Source organism: Manis javanica, chromosome 1 (genome assembly GCF_040802235.1).
Source record: "Manis javanica isolate MJ-LG chromosome 1, MJ_LKY, whole genome shotgun sequence".
Classification (NCBI taxonomy): Eukaryota; Metazoa; Chordata; class Mammalia; order Pholidota; family Manidae; genus Manis; species Manis javanica.
The window spans coordinates 92,590,382-92,608,954 of NC_133156.1; the positions used below are offsets into that span (position 1 = coordinate 92,590,382).

The 18,573-nt window shown below is 40.7% G+C and overlaps 1 protein-coding gene across 1 annotated transcript in view; it reads right to left on the minus strand.

Moving 5' to 3' along the window:
* The window catches only part of SV2C (synaptic vesicle glycoprotein 2C), a 226,014-nt gene that overhangs the window by 36,033 nt on the left and 171,408 nt on the right, over positions 1–18,573 (minus strand). Inside the window, exons 5-9 of the mRNA XM_037000252.2 lie at positions 9,192–9,325; positions 8,611–8,700; positions 5,451–5,561; positions 4,926–5,014; positions 1,861–2,019 (exon numbers count right to left, since the gene is read on the minus strand). Of these exons, the coding sequence (XP_036856147.1) occupies positions 1,861–2,019; positions 4,926–5,014; positions 5,451–5,561; positions 8,611–8,700; positions 9,192–9,325 (583 nt within the window). The remainder of the gene's footprint in view (positions 1–1,860; positions 2,020–4,925; positions 5,015–5,450; positions 5,562–8,610; positions 8,701–9,191; positions 9,326–18,573) is intronic.

The window sequence follows — 18,573 nt, forward strand, 5'->3', positions numbered from 1 at the left end:
CCAAGATATGGAAGCAACCTAAGTGTCCATCAACAGATGAATAGATAAAGAAGATGTGGTACATATATACAAAGGAATATTATTCAGCCATAAAAAGGAATGAAATATTGCCATTTTCACAACAAGGCTGGACCTGGAGGGTATTATGCTAAATGAAATCAGCCAAGCAGAGAAAGACAAATACCATGTGATTTCACTTATATGTGGAATTTAAAAAAACAAAACAAAACAGAGATAGAGCAGAAACAGAACAAAGCAGAAACAGAATCATAGACAGAGAAGAGACTGATGGTTGCCATTGGGGAGGTGGGTGGGTGGGAGTTGGTGAAATAGGTGAAGGGCACAAAATCCCAATTGTAGTATAAATTAGTCACAGGGATGAAAATACAGCGTAAGGAATATAGTTGATAATATTGCAATATCTTTTTATGTTGGTAGATGGTAACTAAACTTATTGGGGTGAGCATTTAATAATGTAGGTAACTGTTGAATCACTATGTTGTAAACCTGAAACCAAGATTGTATATCAACTATACTTCAATTTTTAAAAAGAGCTGGCTTTAATGGCAAAGAAGAAAAAAGAATTAGCTAGTAGTATTTCAAATTTCCCTGAGAGACAAAAATAAATTGTATCATTTTCTAAAATAAATGTATATGCTTTATAAGGATTTTAATACTATTAAAATTACTAATCATTATATTGCTAAAAAACTTCTTACTGATGACTGAACATCCAGCTTACAGCTTTAACAAATATAATTAAAAATATTATTGTCAAAGGCACATATATCATAAAATGCTAAAGGAGTAAGAACACTTTTTAAAATAAATGAGGTAAATTTTCACCCTCGAATTACAGAGCACTTGACTCTAAGATTTCCGCACAAAAAACAAGTGCAGAATCCAGTCAATATTTTATGTGGGAGAATGAAAGTGATCCTATGTGGCTTGGATACGGATTAGGCCCTTTACTGAATTGCCAGTTCAAACAATTATCTTCTGAACTCTCCTTTTCATTACTCAAACAATAAGCATCCCACAGAATTCTTCATCTTTCCAAACTGGTTTTTGCCCTGGGAAACTTTGTTCAATTATTATAGATTTTTACTTTTATTGCTTCTGAAATTGGGACAATTTCTTAAGAATGATGTAAACCATCAGGAACTCATACTAGCAATTATTTGCTCAGATGACAAATAATGGATAGAAATGACTATCCATTCTACCTCTTTCCCATTCTGAAAGAATGAACCAGAACCACCTTCCTGAGCCAGTTCTCTCACCTCATCAAAAGGCATTCCAGACCTCATACTCAAAAATGCCCTTTGCTTATATATTCCACATTTTCAAATCCCTTAGCTGTGGGGAATCATTCCTGTTCTCTAATGGAAACTCTTCCTAATAAAATTTAACCCCAATTTTTGTCAGTATAGTAGAGAAGGAAGGAATTCTGAAGGTGGTTCCCTTTCTCAGGAGTAGAAGACAGGAATAAAATTATTTTTCAGATTTCTTCTCTGAATTAAATAATGTGAACACCCCTCCTATGTTCTCATACTCTTCACTCTTCCGCAACTTATTTTCATTGCTTTCTAGGGTCTCTCTAAATTTTTTCTTCATACCAGTCAATTCTACTACTTAATTAAATGTGAAGCAGCTCAGTTTCAGAAGTAGTTTTAAATGAATTCCTGATACACATGTACCTTTTCTTTAAAACCCAGTTGGAAGTATTCAAATTCAGTCTGAAAATGACTAAGTGTGCAGACTAAAAAAAAACTGTGCATGCTTCAGTGTAGTGAAGGCTAGTAAGAAATATGTTTTTGAGAAGAGGTAGAAAATTAAGTTATTTCAAAGTTTCTGGACCTGCCATTGTCGAATTCCATTGCGATTTGCACCCGATTTTCCACTGTATAGTTAACAGTGAAATTTGTATACTTCTCTCTTGCCACTTGTTTTATTACCAGTGAGTCCAGCTGCAAATGTTTAATAACGTCAGGGAACCAAACAGATAATCCATAGTACCTGTGAAGACAAAGAAATATAGCTTCGTAAGGTATCAGCACGCCAGTGGTAATGAGCACCTGCTGGACACTTTCAAAGAGGTAGTGGCTCCCCCAGAAGCACTTGTGAGTCTGACTGGCTCCCTGCAACATTATGAATCATCAAACAGTACTCTGCATAACCCTATGCCCCTGATAAAGTCTGTAAAAATCAAGCTAGAGATCGCCTGGAGAACCCCAGGTTTGTAATTCCTGAACTATTCCTTGGGGAAGAGATGTGCATAAGGACTCCATCCTGTGCCAGCACATGGCGCCCCAGCCCTGATGTTTTCTCATCCCCCTGCTGCACTGAGGAACCCCATTACCCAGTCTGGTGGCATAAACTCCTGGGGTCCAAAACTGAGTACCCTTCAAAAATGGAATCTATGGACTCCTGAGGCAGAGATGGTTCAGGAATCCTGATGACAGTGATGAGGATGAAAACCAGAGTCTTTTGAGAAATCATTCTGCATCCCACTTAATTGGGTGACCACCCAGGAAGGTGGATACTATCATCATTCTGATACTAGAGACGGAGTAACTGAGACTTAGACAATGGGCCCTTTACTAATGGAGAGCATTTCTGGGTTCCTATGCTACTGTGACACTGCTAGTCTGGGGGCAGGGGCCCATTTCTCAAAGTGGTCCAAGGCTGGGAAATCATCTGAAAGTCCAGGTGATTTCCACTGCCTGCCTTTCAGACTCTAATGTGCCTTTCTAACAGGTTACAGCTTAGCTGCCATGCTCTTCAGTATAGCAGCCACTAACCACATGTGGCAACTGAGCAGTTCAAGTGCCACTGGTCCAAATGAGATGCTTGAAGTATAAAACAGCAAATTTGAAGACTTAGGAAAAAGGAATGTAAAATTGAGTCATTAATCATTTTCATACTGATCATCTATTAGAATTATAATATTTTGGACATAATGAGTTCAATAAAATTATAATTAAAATTAATTTCATCCATTTCCTTTTACTTTTTTAGTGTGCCTGCTAGAAAACTTAAAATGACCTATGTGGCTCATGCTGTCTCTCTATTGGACAGTGCTGCTCTAATTCGGTGGTTCCCAAAGTAGGGTCCCTGGACCAGTAGCACCAGCACTGCCTGGGAACTTGATAGAAATGAAAACTGTTGGGCCCCATCCAGACCTGCTCAATCAGAAACTCTGGGGGTGGGGTACTAGGTGATTCTTGAAATGCAAGTCTGAGAACCACTGCTCTAGTTTATCCCCAGTTACACTTCATTACACAGAGAAAGAAGTGGTTGTGAGCATAGCTTTCACAGGTACACATGCTAGGTTTGTATCCTGGCTTTGCCAGATGTGTGATTTCTGGTCAGTTCTCCAAGTCTCTGTTATTCCATTACTGTCATCAGGATTCCTGAAGCATATCTGCCTCAAGATTCCTTTGATTCTAACCCCTTCTTTTTAGAGCATGAATTAATTACTGTGGGGGTATGAGTGGCAGCCACTGAACAAGAAGTGACTCAGGGATGCAACATCAGTCACATACACACAGGACAAAAATCTTTAACATGTCAGCAATGAGGGAACTACGCTACCCTGGAACATCCATCACCCGTGATTTGGAGGAGTTTCATCTAATTTTTCATTTATTCAATATTTACTGAAAACCCACTAAATGCTAGGAACTGTGGTTTCAGGGATATTATAAGGAAATCATATAGCTTAAAATATAAGTAAACAAAATGAAAAAACCAAGTAACTCTTTACATCTTAAGAGCAGAACTTTCGTCTTGCTTATCTCTGCACCTACCCCAGTGTTCAGCACATAGTAGGCATTAATACATGATAATGTTCATCCTTCTCATCTTTCATCAATTAACAGGTTTCCCAGAACTTCAGTGGGGGTTACTTTGCATATGCTAAATCAACCATCTTAGCTTAGAGATAAGGAGCTAAAACTCAGTAGTGTCCCCAAGTAACACAGCAGAAAGAGATATTGGGCCTGATCCCTCCTTTCCTTGTCTTCCCCTTTATTATATCCCACAGCAAAGGGAAAGATCAGTCACTTTTGACCACTGACCTAGCTTAGTTTAGGGGTGTTAAAAGATGAAACTTGCAGCATCAATGTCAGGCTCTCGAAGGCACTAAAAGCCCATTGACCTGACTTGAAAGTGAGGTGTTACCTAACTGCCTTTTTACAGTGGCTAATTAGGCAAAAATATTCTAAAGTTAATATGTCAGCTATTAGCAAATAAAATTATGAAAATGTCTGCTTACTTCCTCTTAAAACACCTATTTGGTGGTTTTATCCATTCGACCACACCTCTTTATGAGCACTTACTATGTGCCAGGGACATTTATCAGTAAACAAAACAGTTTAAAATTCCAGTTCTCACAGGGCTTCCAGAGCAAAGAGAAAGCTTTATCTCTTATAGAATAAAGACGCTTTTTGTCTATTAGAAGATAGAAGGTGCTCTAAAGTACAATGAAGCTGAGAGGGGATAGGGAGTCCTGAGGAGCTGCAATGAAAAAAAAATGGTGCTTATGGAAGGAAGGTGTCCTTGAGAGGGTGACATCTGAAGAAAGACTCAAAGAAGGTGAGGAAATGAGCTGGGCAATACCTGGGGGCAGCACAGAAGGGCTGAGATGGGACCAGCTCTGGCATGTTTCAGGTACAGCAAAGAGGCTGCTGTGCCTGGGGCCGAGCAAATGAGGAGAGTCTATTGCTTTGTCATCCCAGCTTTATGACAAAATAATATAAGTAGTTTATAAAAACCGTAACTGTCAGCAAAACCAAGCTGAAAAAAATCTTCCCTATCATGTTAACAGCATCAAACAGGACAAGAAAAGAAAGTAGTATGGCTGGGAGTTACAGTGTGGAAATGTAAAGATTTCACTCACCAAGAATTTACTTATCACTTACCCAAAGGACAGGGTGAACCAAACAATTGTAAGCTTTATTGTGTTTTCTCTGACAGGGTAGTTGAAACATCTCATAAAAGTCAGCCAAATCTGTAAAATATTAGAGGGTTAGTTGTCTTATGCATTATCTAGTCAACCCTACTCCCAGCACCCCAGTCAATTATAAAAACATTGTTTTCTTTGGGCCAGATTCACCTGAACTTGAAAAATAAAAGCTAAAGGCTATAGGAAAACAAATACTGGAATTTTTATTTTTAAGCTTCCTGGAGGCCAATGGACAGAGTAACCCTAGCCTTCAGTGTACCCTGCCACTGCCAGGACTCCTTGCCTAACACCTTCCCTTCCCAAAGGTGTAATGTCTTGGCTAGCCCACTGATCCCAAAGGGATCCTATTACTTGGTCAGGTATCTTGGACAGAAGGGAGAAGAGCCACATTCCTGGGACTAGTACAATTAACCCTGCTTCTGACTAACCTCAAATGCAACAAGTTAGTTGGCAAGTCAGGGCAGGCAGGCTTGTTACTTACCCCGTAGAGTTCTGTGCGAATGCGAACAAAACACCTCCTGTACCATGTTCCTGTGTCACTCTCAATTTCTATCAGCTCATCTATTTGTTTTGGGGTTTTGATTCTGTTTACCTGTAAAGAGCAACAAAGTACAAAGTGCTGAGTTCTCTGAGGGCTTACAATTTGTTTTTAAAGGAGTGAAAACTAACCCCAACGAAAAGCAAACAGGTATTTGTAATCACCCCATTCATATATGAGACCATTGGCACAAGTACACAGCTCCCACCGGCACTTAAGAAGCTGAGTAAAGAATGAATGGGAGGGAACACCATGGAGAAACAGGAGAGGAGTAAGTAGGAACGGAGTAATATGAAACCAAAATGCTCTTCTCTGAATCAGTACGAAGAAGGCACACATTAGCAGATAAAACATCCAGAGAGATTATTTCCTGGATTAAGAATGATTTTGCCTGGACTAAAGTGATTGTACATACTTTACTTTGGAGTCTGCTTATTTGATTAATTTGCCCCCTAAACGTAGTTCTTAAAGCTTTCCCATCAAACTTTTAATCTGAGAGGGTCACTATGACCCTTTCCTCCTTCTCCCACAGTTTCATCCATAGTGGCAGAGCAGCAAATACCCACAGGTGACCATGGCTAAAGGTCAAGTGAATGAGCTTTGATTCCAAGCATCAACACTGATTCTTCAGCACTGAAGGGAATACATGATGGTGGTTCAGTGTGAGAAGCTGCAGCTATGACTTAAGTTAACCTTCTTTTACTAAGGAAAAGAACCGAGAGACAGGAGAAGCAATGCTTTCAATGCAGAGAAGGAAGGCTGAAAAGAAGAAAAAGGGAGAGTGGCTCCTTTGTGGACCTGTTCCTTCCTACCCTGTTAGTCAACATTTTCCTGCTTTTGAGAAACCTGAGAGAGAACACCAACATGTCCACACACAGTAGCCCTTCCAGGGATGACTTCTGAACATATGTTTCTGGAGATTCTGCCAACATTCAGAGCAGCTCTTCTATTGTGAGAGTTCCGGTACCAAGGCTGGCTTATGACAGATGTGATCTGGAGACCCTTGGCACCTTTCACTTACACAAGGCAGGCAGTAGCTTCTTAGTGGCTAAGTAAACAAAGATGTCTGTATTTAATGAAAATAACTTCTGCATTAAATATGAGATTCTAAATAGAGTCAGCTCAAAATAATCCATGTAGGCATTTAAAAAAATTATAGGGTATTCTTATCACTCAACATACTATGTTTGGGAGGCTTCCCTTCTCCACTCATCAATGTTTGTTCATTCATTGGCACCCATGAGATGCCAGGCCTGGTACTAGGCTGCACAGGTGCAAACATAAAACATCATACTTCCCAAGGATGCCATACATAGTGAAAGCCTCTAATGGAGGTCTAGATCAGATGGAAGAGGTCCATTGTACCGAACACCCAAGTTGACCCAGGAGCGAGAGAGAACGCTTCACAAACTGCTGAAAATGAGCTGGGGCTTATGCAGAAGTATGTCGCTTGCCATGTGTATAACCATGGAGAGGGTGTTTCAGGTGTGAGGAATACCATGTACAAATGTCCAGTGATGTGAAAGAAGACAGTCTATTGCCCAACTACAAAGAGTTTGGGATTCCTGAAGAACAGTCCAAGGGCAGAGGGCAGGGAGTAATAAGGGCTGAACCAAATTAGTGGCAGGGGTGGAAAGTGAGGGACAATGATGAGTGATACTTAGGATGGAGACTACAAGGACATGGTGATTTCTTAGATATCATGGTGCTAGAGGAAAGAAAGAAGTACGGTAGTTTTCAGGGTTCAGGTTTTGTGGTGCTGGTGGTACTTGCTAATAGAATTTAGGACAAGGAAGAGATCTGGAGGCTCTTAAGGTGGAAAGTTCTAGTTTAGAAATTCAGGTTTGAAAGGATATAAAATAATGTCCACAAAACCCCTCAATATGCATGTCTGGAACTCAGATTTGTCCTCTAGGATACAGAGATGCAGGAAGTAGCTGAGATCAGCTAAGGAAAGTGTGTAAGGTTAAAGGAGAAATTAGCTGAAAATAAAGTCCTGAAAAACAGTATTTAAGATAGGGGTAATAGGAAGAGCTTGAAAAGGAGACCTTGGAAGAACATATGGAAATTCACTGTGTCATAGGCATAATAAGGAAAAGGACAAATTTATTTTGGTGAAATCAAATAATGACTTTGAAAGTTACATATAAAAGACTTTGAAATTACCTATTCTTTCGAAGTGTTCTCACCTTATTCGCACACCTAACCTTTATATAACCACATGGATGACCATGAGTGACAATTCATGGTAACTCCAACCTTCTAGAAGCAAAGGCAGGTAAGCAGGCAATGAGGCCCTACAAAGGCACCTTTTCAGAAGGTCTTTGGTAAAGAAAGGGTTTAATGCTCATCGGCTACAAAGGGTTAGGCGACATTGAATATCTAAATGATATCTCAACATGCCTTCAGTCTTAAAATCCTTTCATTTAAGAATATTCTTCCTTTATTGTGTGTCTACTCAAAAGAAGTGCCTATTCAAAGGCTTCCAGGCCCTACACAGAGGACATCCATTACTGATCTTCTTTTCTCCATTACACTGCATGAAAAATTTTGCTACTTAAGAATCTGTGATAATGATGATAGAGGACAGACTAACACCTTCTTTACATTAGGAAAAAATTCATTTCCTAAATAGAAATGAATAAATAAAATGTCAGGGGACTGTTTCAGGGACTATTTCATGTATTTTAAGAACTGTAATTGGTGTTATTTATGAGACACTGAAGATCCTACTTACAGACCTGCTGTATCTTACCATATGTTCCCCTAAACCTACCTTAAACAAAACACTTTACATGACTGCATATTTCAAAAGATTTAAAAACCATCATTCCTTCTGAAAATTCCACACAACCAATTTTCATTAATTTAGATTAGCTTTCCCCATTGAGAATAAACTTTGTAACTAGAGGATGGGAGACTATTCCATGCAAAGGGAACAATACATAGAGAGGCAGTACAAGAGGATAAGGCAAAATGGAAGTCAGAGGACTAACAGACAAGTGTAGCGGTGCAGAGAGAGAGGGGAATTTACAATCTGCCCTTTCTCAGAAAAGGTTTCCCAGCCCCTGGTGCAGAAGATTCACTGAGGAGCTGTACTCACCGAGAAGACCTTCTCAGGCTGACCCCGTGCTCTCATGTTTGTGTCATGAATTAACTTCAGAATCATCCAAGCTTCATCATGCTTTCCAACCTAAGAAATTCAAGTAGATGGTGAAGCACTAGGAGGTAAAACACTTACATCCCCTGATTTTCAAATAACCATCTTGCATTGCCAGGTCAAATCAGGTATGATTGTGCAAATGTGTTTCTGCATGTTGCATGGGAACACAGGGACTAACTAGTTGGATATCCTGGAGTACATTAGCAGTTGAATGGGTGTGCCTATGACTAGAAATACTACCTTTGGATGCTAAAATTTTATTGATAAAACAGTTAGCCATAGTCTCTTCATTGAGTGAGAAGTTATTTGCTTCAGGAGGAACATTAGTGCTCTCTGGCCACAAGGCAGTTTTTCACACACTGGCTGTTTAAAGCATATCTCCAGGAAACCAAATCTTCCATAGTTTGATAGCATGAAGGAAAAGTGTACCTCCCAAAGAGGCAAACATCGTTTCCTAGAACTAACACGGAACTTTTCCCTATGTAAGTGGCTTCCTTAAGTATTTGTAAGAAGAAGTTTACCTCCAACAAGAACCGTGGGCTTTCAGGCATGAACGTGAGGGCCACCACTGAGGAGACACAGGGGAGAGCACAGACGATCACGAACACACGCCAGCTGTGGAACTGGTAGGCAGACCCCATGCTGAAGCTCCAGCCTGGAAAATGAGGATGGGAAGGGTGAGGGAGGGGAGAGCACTGCCTGCTAGGAAGGTGAGGGCGCCAGTCGCTGTGGGTGACTACACTGCAAATTTATTAGGCAAATCTTATTACCCACAGAAGAATGAGCTGATCTAAACATTCACCACAGCAACCAGCTCAACTTTAAGACCGCCAATAACAGTCCTGAGAAGAAAGGTGCTTGGAACCAAAGGAGTCAGGGTCTAAGTACGGGGTGCATGCATTTTTCTGTACAACCAGATTCCAAAGGCCAAGATAAATTAATGTGGGATGAGAATGCTTTCCCTTGGATGACTGTGCTGGGCATCTTCTGTGTGCTCGTCCAGATTCCCCTCCACGCTGCCTCCCCCCTCCTGCATGCCAGGAAATGGACCTCTGGGGGCTGCATCAGCTGGCTCCCTTGTCCACTGACTCCCCCTGGTTTGGATAAAGGATGCACCAGCAGGAGCGCAGAGGGCAGGAGCGGGGTTTGGGATCTTTCTTTCACTGCTTCCTCTCTCCCGTCCCCCTAGCTGGGTGGAGGTTTGGCAGTAGGCATGCTCATCCCTGGGACCTTCTCCTACAGCCACAGCTCTGCAGGCTCTGCCAACCACTGCCTCCTCTTGCCCTTTGGGACACAGCTGGGTACAGATGCCCCCCTGCTGCTGTAAGTTTCTCTTACCCATTCCCACATAACTCTTTTTAATGACCCCTTCTGAGGGCATCATTGTTTTCCTGCCAGCACCCTGACCAGTACAATTATTAAGAATTAGCAGTTGTGGTACTTTCCACATGCACATGCCATACAGTAGTAGATCAAGATAATTTAAATTTCTAAATAGTGTTTTTGTTATAATAATAAAAACAAGCATAATAGGATACAAACAAATCTCTTCAAGAACTAAAAGAAAGCTAATATTTGAATGAATATAAAATGGCTGAGAGCAAAATTCAAACATAATTCTAAATGAGAAATAATGAGGCATATCAACTCTAATGGAAAACAGAGAGGAGACTGATAGAAGTATAGATGAATTATGTGAAGCAACTTTTAATTTTTGGCAAACATTTGGTACTTATAAGGCTTTTTGTGAACAAAAGTCAGGGAGTCTATACCCAATCTCCAAAAGAGCAATTTAATTATTCACTGTTTATACAGGAGCCAAGTGAGTTCCTATAGGTGACATAACTTCCTCAAGGCCATGAAGCTAAAGTTATTCATCAGAATCTTCTCCACCAGGATTTGAGGCAGAATCTTGTACCAGACATGGACTCATGTATAGGCACACTAACTTTTAAACATAAAATTTGTTGACAAATGATATTAACATCAATGACATCCTATCAATCATAAATTAATAAACATTTTCTAGAAATTTAATACATGAGGATTATGTGGATTGCTAAATTAACTACATTATATATTTTAGGAGGGGATGTCTACTCTCAATATTCTATGTAGAAGTTTGAAAGTCTCAAATATCTAAAACACAGAGGAAATTCTATGATGGAACAGAGAAAACATACTTAGTTCACTTTACATTTGTTCTGAGAGCTCCATGTAAAGAACTTTCTCAAAAGCTGGAGATCCTAGTGTTTTGCATACTAGATGAAACAAAAAAGCTTTAGATGGCTGAGTGAAGCACACATAATGTTTTAAATTTCAGGCTACTGCACAGGACATGGGGAAAGAGCAAAGAAAAGAGGGGGAGGTCTCTGATGCCTCTGTTAAAATAAATTAGTTCGAAAGGTAGAGTTTTTTTTTTTTGAGGGTGATGAGTTTTATTTTATTTTATTAAGGTATCATCAATATACAATCTTATGAGGTTTCACATGAACAACATTGTGGTACAACATTGACCCATATTATCAAGTCCCCCCCATACCACATTTCAGTCACTGTCCATCAGCATAGTAAGATGCTATAGAGTCACTACTTGTCTTCTCCATGCTATACTGTCAGAAGGCACAATTTTATAAACAAAAATAGAATGAGTTATTTAACCAAGGAAAAAGTTACACTAGTGGATACATCATGAAGCTTCTTAGACCCAGCATAAGTGTAAGTGTCTTCATATGGGAAGGAGAGAAGCAGGAGAGTCTGAATGAGAGAAGGCAGTGAGATGAGGGAAGCAGAGCCCAGACTGGATTGAGATTTGAAGACCCTGCAGTGCTGGCTTTGAAGACACAGGAAGGGGCAAGAAGCCAAGGAATGCAGGAGGCTTGCAAAAGCCAGGAAAAGAAGAACATGGGTTCTCCTCTCAAGCCTCTAGGAGCCTTGACAGCTCATTTAGATTTCCGGCCTCCAGAATTTTAAGATAATAAATTTGTGTTGCTTAAGACTAAGAAGTTTGTGGTGATTTGTTAAAGCAGCAATAAGAAAGCAACACACTTCTCTCTGTAGTTATAGCTCTATGACTAACGTGATTGACAGAAATTAAATTAGAGAATCATAGTTTTCTATGGAACCTCAGGCTCCTTGCTTTTGCTCAGACATTTCCTGTTCCGTGAGGACTTCAGGCTTCTTCATGTCAGCTGGTCTTAGAAATACTGCCCTTTGCTTTTACTGTTTCCCAACATCACATCAATTTGCAATGTGATTCCAGCTTAGAAGTTTGCAGCCTACTAAGGAAACTGGGACTAAAAAAGGAGTCTAAACCCAGAAGACAACCAGCTGGTCCAGAGTCCAGCTCTCGTCAGCTTAGAATGTATTTTCAGATGTATATTCTTCTGCCCAGCAGCTTATGTTTATCCTATTTGTTGCTATTCAGATCGGTCTCTCCTTCATTAGCTGTCAAGTCTGTGTTCTGGTCCCTTGTTTAGTGTGTGTGTGTGTGTGTGTGTGTGTGTGTGTGTGTGTGTGTGTGTGTGTGTGTGTGTGTGTTTGCACATGCACAGGCATTGGGCATCTTGCTCTACATAAAGGGTGTGTCACCCACCCACTTCTCTCTCTGTTTGCAATATGCATTTCCCAGCCTCCAAAACCATTTTGTATCCTTTTCTCATTTCTCTTCAGATCTCTAGCAGCCCATCCCACCCCTTTCAGTTGACTTCACACACTGTTTCTTAGAGAAAATAAATACCCAGAGACTAAACACTATATACATCTCATCTTCTCACTCCTGAATCTCCATTGCCACCTCCAGGTGTCTGCATCTCTCCATCTTCCCTTAGGAGCATGGACAGTTCACCCACTGTAATCAATCTAAGGGCAACCTGTCCCTGTGGGCTTCAGAGCCCAGCTTTCTTTCTGTCCAGGGCAGAACCTCTGCAATTATCTGTCCCTCTCCTCCAGCCCTCATCATCGTGTTCCCTTGCGTTACTTGATGGGTCACCCCATCAGCACATCTACCTCCACCGTCTGAGAACAAACCCTCCCTGGATCTCCATAGGCCTCCAGATGCTTGCTAGTCCTGTTCCCATCACAGCAGGTCGTTCCCCCAAGCATGGTCTGTAGCTTCTGTGTCCACCTTCTTACCTAATACCTTACTTAATATTTCTCACCCTAAACAGGCTTCTGTTCCATAACTCCACAGAAACTGTGCTGGTCAAGGTCATCTCTCTTGCCAAATGTAATGGTCACGTGTCTGGCCTCATCTTAGTTGAACCCTCAAAATCATTCCATATAGCAGACCATTCCTGTTCCCTTTCCGGAGGAGCTTCTTTTCTCCCTCAGCTTCCTCATCCCCACATGTGCTAGCTTCTTTCCCAGCTCCCTGGCTTTCCTTCAGTGTTCTTAACTGGCTCTTCCTCTGACTGGCCCCCAAACTTGTATTCCCCAAATATCCGTCATCAGTTCTCTCTTCTGTCTACAGGTTATTTCTAGGTGGACTCACATATTTGTTACTTTAAGTACCATATACGTGCCGCTGTCTCTGAAATATGGCTTGTTTTCTTTCTAGAACTCCAGAAACCTAGATCTACCTGCCTACTGATATCCTCATAGAGATGCCTAACAGGCATCAGAGTTACTGTGTGCAAAATGGAACTTTTGATTTACTGCCTTGCTACCAAAGGAAACTTGCTCTTCCTTCAATCTCCCCTCTTTCAGCAAACGATATACTACCAGCACCCCAGATATTTGTGCCAGAAATTACGCTGTCCTCCTTGGTCCCTCTTTTCCCCTTACTGCCCTCTGCATCCAGTCTCTCGGCAAGTTCCATCTCTAAGATAGATCTCAAAGCCCCCCACGACCCCATCTCCACAGGGCTTACAGCTGACAACCCTCTCCCCGACCTCTGGCAGGAACCTCTTCCCTTTTTCTGCCTCTCCTTGTCCTCTACAGGCCACCCCCCTGACAGCAGCCAGACAAATCCTTTTCAAATGTCAACAAGATCACTTCACTCTGCTGCTTGAAAGCCTCCAACAGCTCCCAACATGCTGGCATTGGATCCAACTGTGTTACCATGGCCTCTAGAACCAGCAGAGATGGATGCCTCCTTACTGAGCTCACTTTCTGCTGGTGCTGTTGCTCATGGGGCCCAGTCACATGAACCTGCTTCCAGTTCTTTATACACACGGAGCTTAATTCCATCTTCGGGGCTTTGCCCTGCTTCCGTGGAAGGCCAGCCATGCACTTGAAAGGATGTTTGCTGTATTTTAGCCAGCCTTTCTATGAGTTTTGAAGTGAAAGCATTTTTCAGTCTATCTCATCCTCAGCATAGTGTCTTCAGGGTCCTTGCCCTGCCTGGACCTCTCTGCCTGGATATCTGCAGGCATGGATGCCTCCTGCACATGTTACAGGTCTCAGTTTAAGGTTATCTCCTCTGAGAGTCCCAGACACTCAAACCCAGTCTCTGCCAGCAAGGACTCTTTCACTGTCTCCGAGTACTTGTCACTATCTAAAGCTGGCACAGTCCCTGATTTGCCTACATACTTACCATCTGTCCCTTGCCCCCTCATGGGAGCAGGAACTGTGCTTCTGTCACCAGTATACTCCCAGTGCCCACAGCAAGGCCTGGCCCATAGGAGGCATTCTTCAAATGTTTGTCAAGTATGTAAACACACACTCACGCTGGGTGCAGGTATGTGTGTACATGATCATGTGCAAAATCTCTTGCAGGCTACTAACACAGTAGGCACTCAGGTTTTGACATTTTTTTCTGAGTTCACATTAAACAGGATTTACATTTTCAAATTGAATGAATAATTTACATACAGCTTATTTTTACCTTTATTGTTCTATATATAATTTATTATTACTTTCTTAGTTTACAGCTCTATGAGTTTGATAAATGCACAGAGTCATGTAACCACTATCATAATCTGGACACAGACCAGTCCCATCACCCCAAATCATTCCTTCCTGCTGGCCCTTTGGAGTCAACCCCCACTCCATTCCTAAGCTCTGGCAACCACTGGTCTGGTCTCTGTCTCTATAGTTCTGTCTTTCCCAGAATGTCATGTAAATGGAGTCACATTGTATGCAGCTTTTTAAATCTGGCTTCTTACATGTAGCATAAAGCACCTGGTCAGACTGTTGCACACATCAGTGGTTTGTTCCTAATCATTGTTGAGAAGGATTCCATTGTGTGGATATATAGGTTTGTTTTTCCAACTCACCAGATGAGGGAGAATCAGATTGTCTTCAGTTTTAGTTATTATTAAATAAAGCTGTTGTAAGCCTTTCAGACAGATTTTCATGTGTCCTAAAGTTTTCCTTTTCTCTTAGGGAAGTACCTAAGAGTGGGTTAGTTGAGTCATATGACAAGTATACGACAAGCTTTATAAGAAGCCGCCGAACTATTTTCCACAGTGACTCTACCATTTTACATTTCCACCAGTAGTGTTTGAGAATTCTAGCTGCTTCACATCTTTCTCACCACCTTTTCCTCCCCAAATTTTGGCCATTCTAGTAGGTGTGTAGGGGTATCTCATAACAGTTTCAATTTGCATTTCTGTAATGCCTAGTGATATCTTGATTTATTTTTTATTTATTCATTCATACTTTTATGGAGTGCTTACACATGCCAGTCATGATGTTTCACAATGTAAAGCTAATAAGACATTTCCTGCCCTCAAGGAATTAGAGGCCAGTGGAAGAGGCAGATTTGTTAACACGAGATAAATAGCACAACCCATGCAGGAACAGGGGTGAAGAAAGTGTGGTAGGAGTTCAGCAGAGGCAGAGGCATGTATCCCGAGGTCTTCTCTCAAGAGCCCAAGTGAAATTTATTTTCTGATTTGAGTTCATGAACAAAGAGAGTAAACTCATAAATTTCTAACATCCAAGTTAATGATACAATTCAAATCAGTACTTAAGAAGCAGAGACACCAGCCAGAACCGACTATGCCAACTCCTCTTTCCTTCCATATTACAACTGTCTGACTTAGAGAGAGGCAGAAGAACCCCACAGGGGCAGGAGCAGGTCCTGGAGAGGGAGTTCAATGCTAACGTCCCTTTTAGAAAGTGCCCATGGTGGGGGACGTCAAAGATTGATGGATGAGATTGTATGGCCTGAATGAGGATAGACACGCTGAGGGTCTTGAGAAATGATCCTGTAAATGCTTTGTTAAACTAAAATGCCATTATCTGGATTAAAACTGAATAAAAGTGTGAAGGGGTGGAACATTGATTACCATAACTGCTCAGCATGAATTCCTGTGACCCCTCCCCAGCTCCACTTCAAGATGGCTGGACTTTGAATTTGAGAGTGATACAACCCCGTCATGAGTAAGTGGGAGACATCAACACAGAGTGAAGAAGCACATATGAAACCTAGCTGCATGCAGCCGGGAAAGTGGGATGGGGCTTTAGGATACTCATTTGCACTTAGGAAAATGGATTCTCTTAAATGAGCCCTTTACATTGGCACCATGCCTTATTTGTCTTAAAAAAAAGGACTCTTGTGTAGGTGATGGTTCTACTTGTCTTTTGGACTTTGTTAGAAATACCCATTAGAATGTCATACCAAGGGATTTATCTACACATAATGTAAATTCTATGCTAAGAAGGACTTCAATTAGGGTATTATAGAAAGCAGTATGGCACAGTGCTGATTAGTGTGCCGCTAATAAGCCTGTTATGTGTCTTGCATAGCAACCAAGGCCATTTACCAGCCTCAAGCTGATATGCTCTGTGACTACAGAAAGCAGCTGCTTCCCCAGTTGCCTGCCTGTCTGAAATCTTTCAAGGTGCCAAGGCAGAATTATATGATGCACTAAAAGAATAATACTGGCTTTCAGGTTTTTTTCTGGACTCTGTCTCTGCTGAGCTCATGAATGAGCACCTGATCTGTATTTGGTTGCCAGTGATGGGATATTATCAACATAGTCTTTGGTAAGAAGGCAGATTTTAGGTGAAAGACACAGATCCAATGCTCTAAAGCATTAATAGAATACTAATTAATTAATAATAATTATTCTTATGTATGAGATCAGTTTTCAATAGCTAAGAAGTAAATCTTTTCTTTTACTTGCTGGTGGTCTTCACCCACAAGGCACAGAGCCAAATAAAATTCTCTGGAGTGGCTCAAAATTCATTTTCTCAGCAGCCAACCAGCTTAGGAAATGAACAATAATCAAATGAATTTCTAATTTTATTCATACAAAACTAAAATTTTATCCCCTCAACATGTCACTGGTTTAAAACATAAATACTATCTAACCAGCATGAAAAAAAAATTAATCCTTGGCTAAACTTAGGTTGTCATGCATCTAGTAGCATCTATGACTCCGTGACTCCCTAAGACTTAACCAGATCCAGCTGGCCAGTCCCTGTTGCTGATATTTCACCTCTGCCTTTGTTTAAAAAAAAAGAAAGAAAGAAAGAAAGAAAAAGCAGGTGTGAAGTTAAACTATGGTACCGCCATGCAATAGAATACCATGTAACTACCGGCAAAGAATGAGGTAGGTCTCTCTGAACTGAGGTGGAAACTATCCAAGTTACATTGTTCAGTGAAAAAAAAAACTCTTTTCAAAACAGTGTAAATAGTAGTGGTTTCATTTTTATGTACACTTAAAATGTGTATCTAGAAAACAAGTGGGACTGAAATACACGAAACTATTTTAAATGGTTACTCAGGGTCGGGAGTGGGAACTAATAGATGACTTTCAATTTTGGCATTATTCCATTAATTTTGAGTTTTGTATCACCTTGCATTACTTTTTACTCAAAAGAAAAGTTATCAAAGACTTGCAAGGCCTTGATGTTTCTGAAATATGAGGTCTGATAGGAAAAGAGAGAGAACAAGGAAACTGGAATGATAATTGTGGCCCTATTCAGCATCCATACAGTTTTCAGAACTAATGTGGCTGATCCCTGTCATGAATCCAAACATTAACACTCCAGTGCTCATTGAGGGACAGCAACGAGAAAGTTTCAGAGACTAACCTGGCCATCTCTGGGTGGGAAAGGAAACAGTATTCACAGACCTTTAGTAACTCCAGTCATACTTTAATTTTGGGTTCTTGGGCAGAGGCCAGTTGCATCTTGAGTGACAATCGTGTAAGCACTGTTGCTGACAGTGATATACAAAGCAATCGCGATAAAAAAGATGGGCGGGGATCTGACTGCTGCACATAATCATACTTTGAAGATGTGTGAGCCAACTCAACTGCAATTCTACATCTCAGGAAGAAGGTCTAAGGGTTAAATTCTAGCCAGCTGCAGGGGTCATCTGTTTGTAAGAGGCAGATCTGGTCCTACTACTTGGAATGCACAGAGCAAGTAGTCCATAGCAGAAGGAAGTCATATTATACCTCCAGTCCCTGAGTGTGACTTATGACCCTATGATGCTTTCAGGGAAGCAATTTTCCTTGTGGTTTTTGAAACTCAGAAATCATGGGCTTATTTTTCAGGGTTATTTTTTCTGGAATATCTTCTGAGTGCTCCAAACATGACAAGAGGAAATGAGAAGACCTTTCCAGAAAGAGTTCCTGGTGCAAGCATGTAAGACTTATTCAAGTATCATGCTTCCCAAACTCCACTGAGAAATACTGAGTCTGAGGGTTTGAAAAACTGATAACATAAAATTTTGTGTTTCTGTTTTAAACAAAGATCTTTTGGGATTTTCTTTTGTAGACAGACAATAACATAGTATTAATATTATGATGATGTAGGTCAATTAAAATTTTATCAAAGATTTTTATACAAATATATACTACAATAGCCCATGGGATAGTCAAATTATGATCAGATACAAATTAAGTCTATGTCACAAATGCATATAAAAATAGCTCATTACTCTATAAATACACATTGAATATATTCATATTTATTATAACATATACAGATATACATTAACTT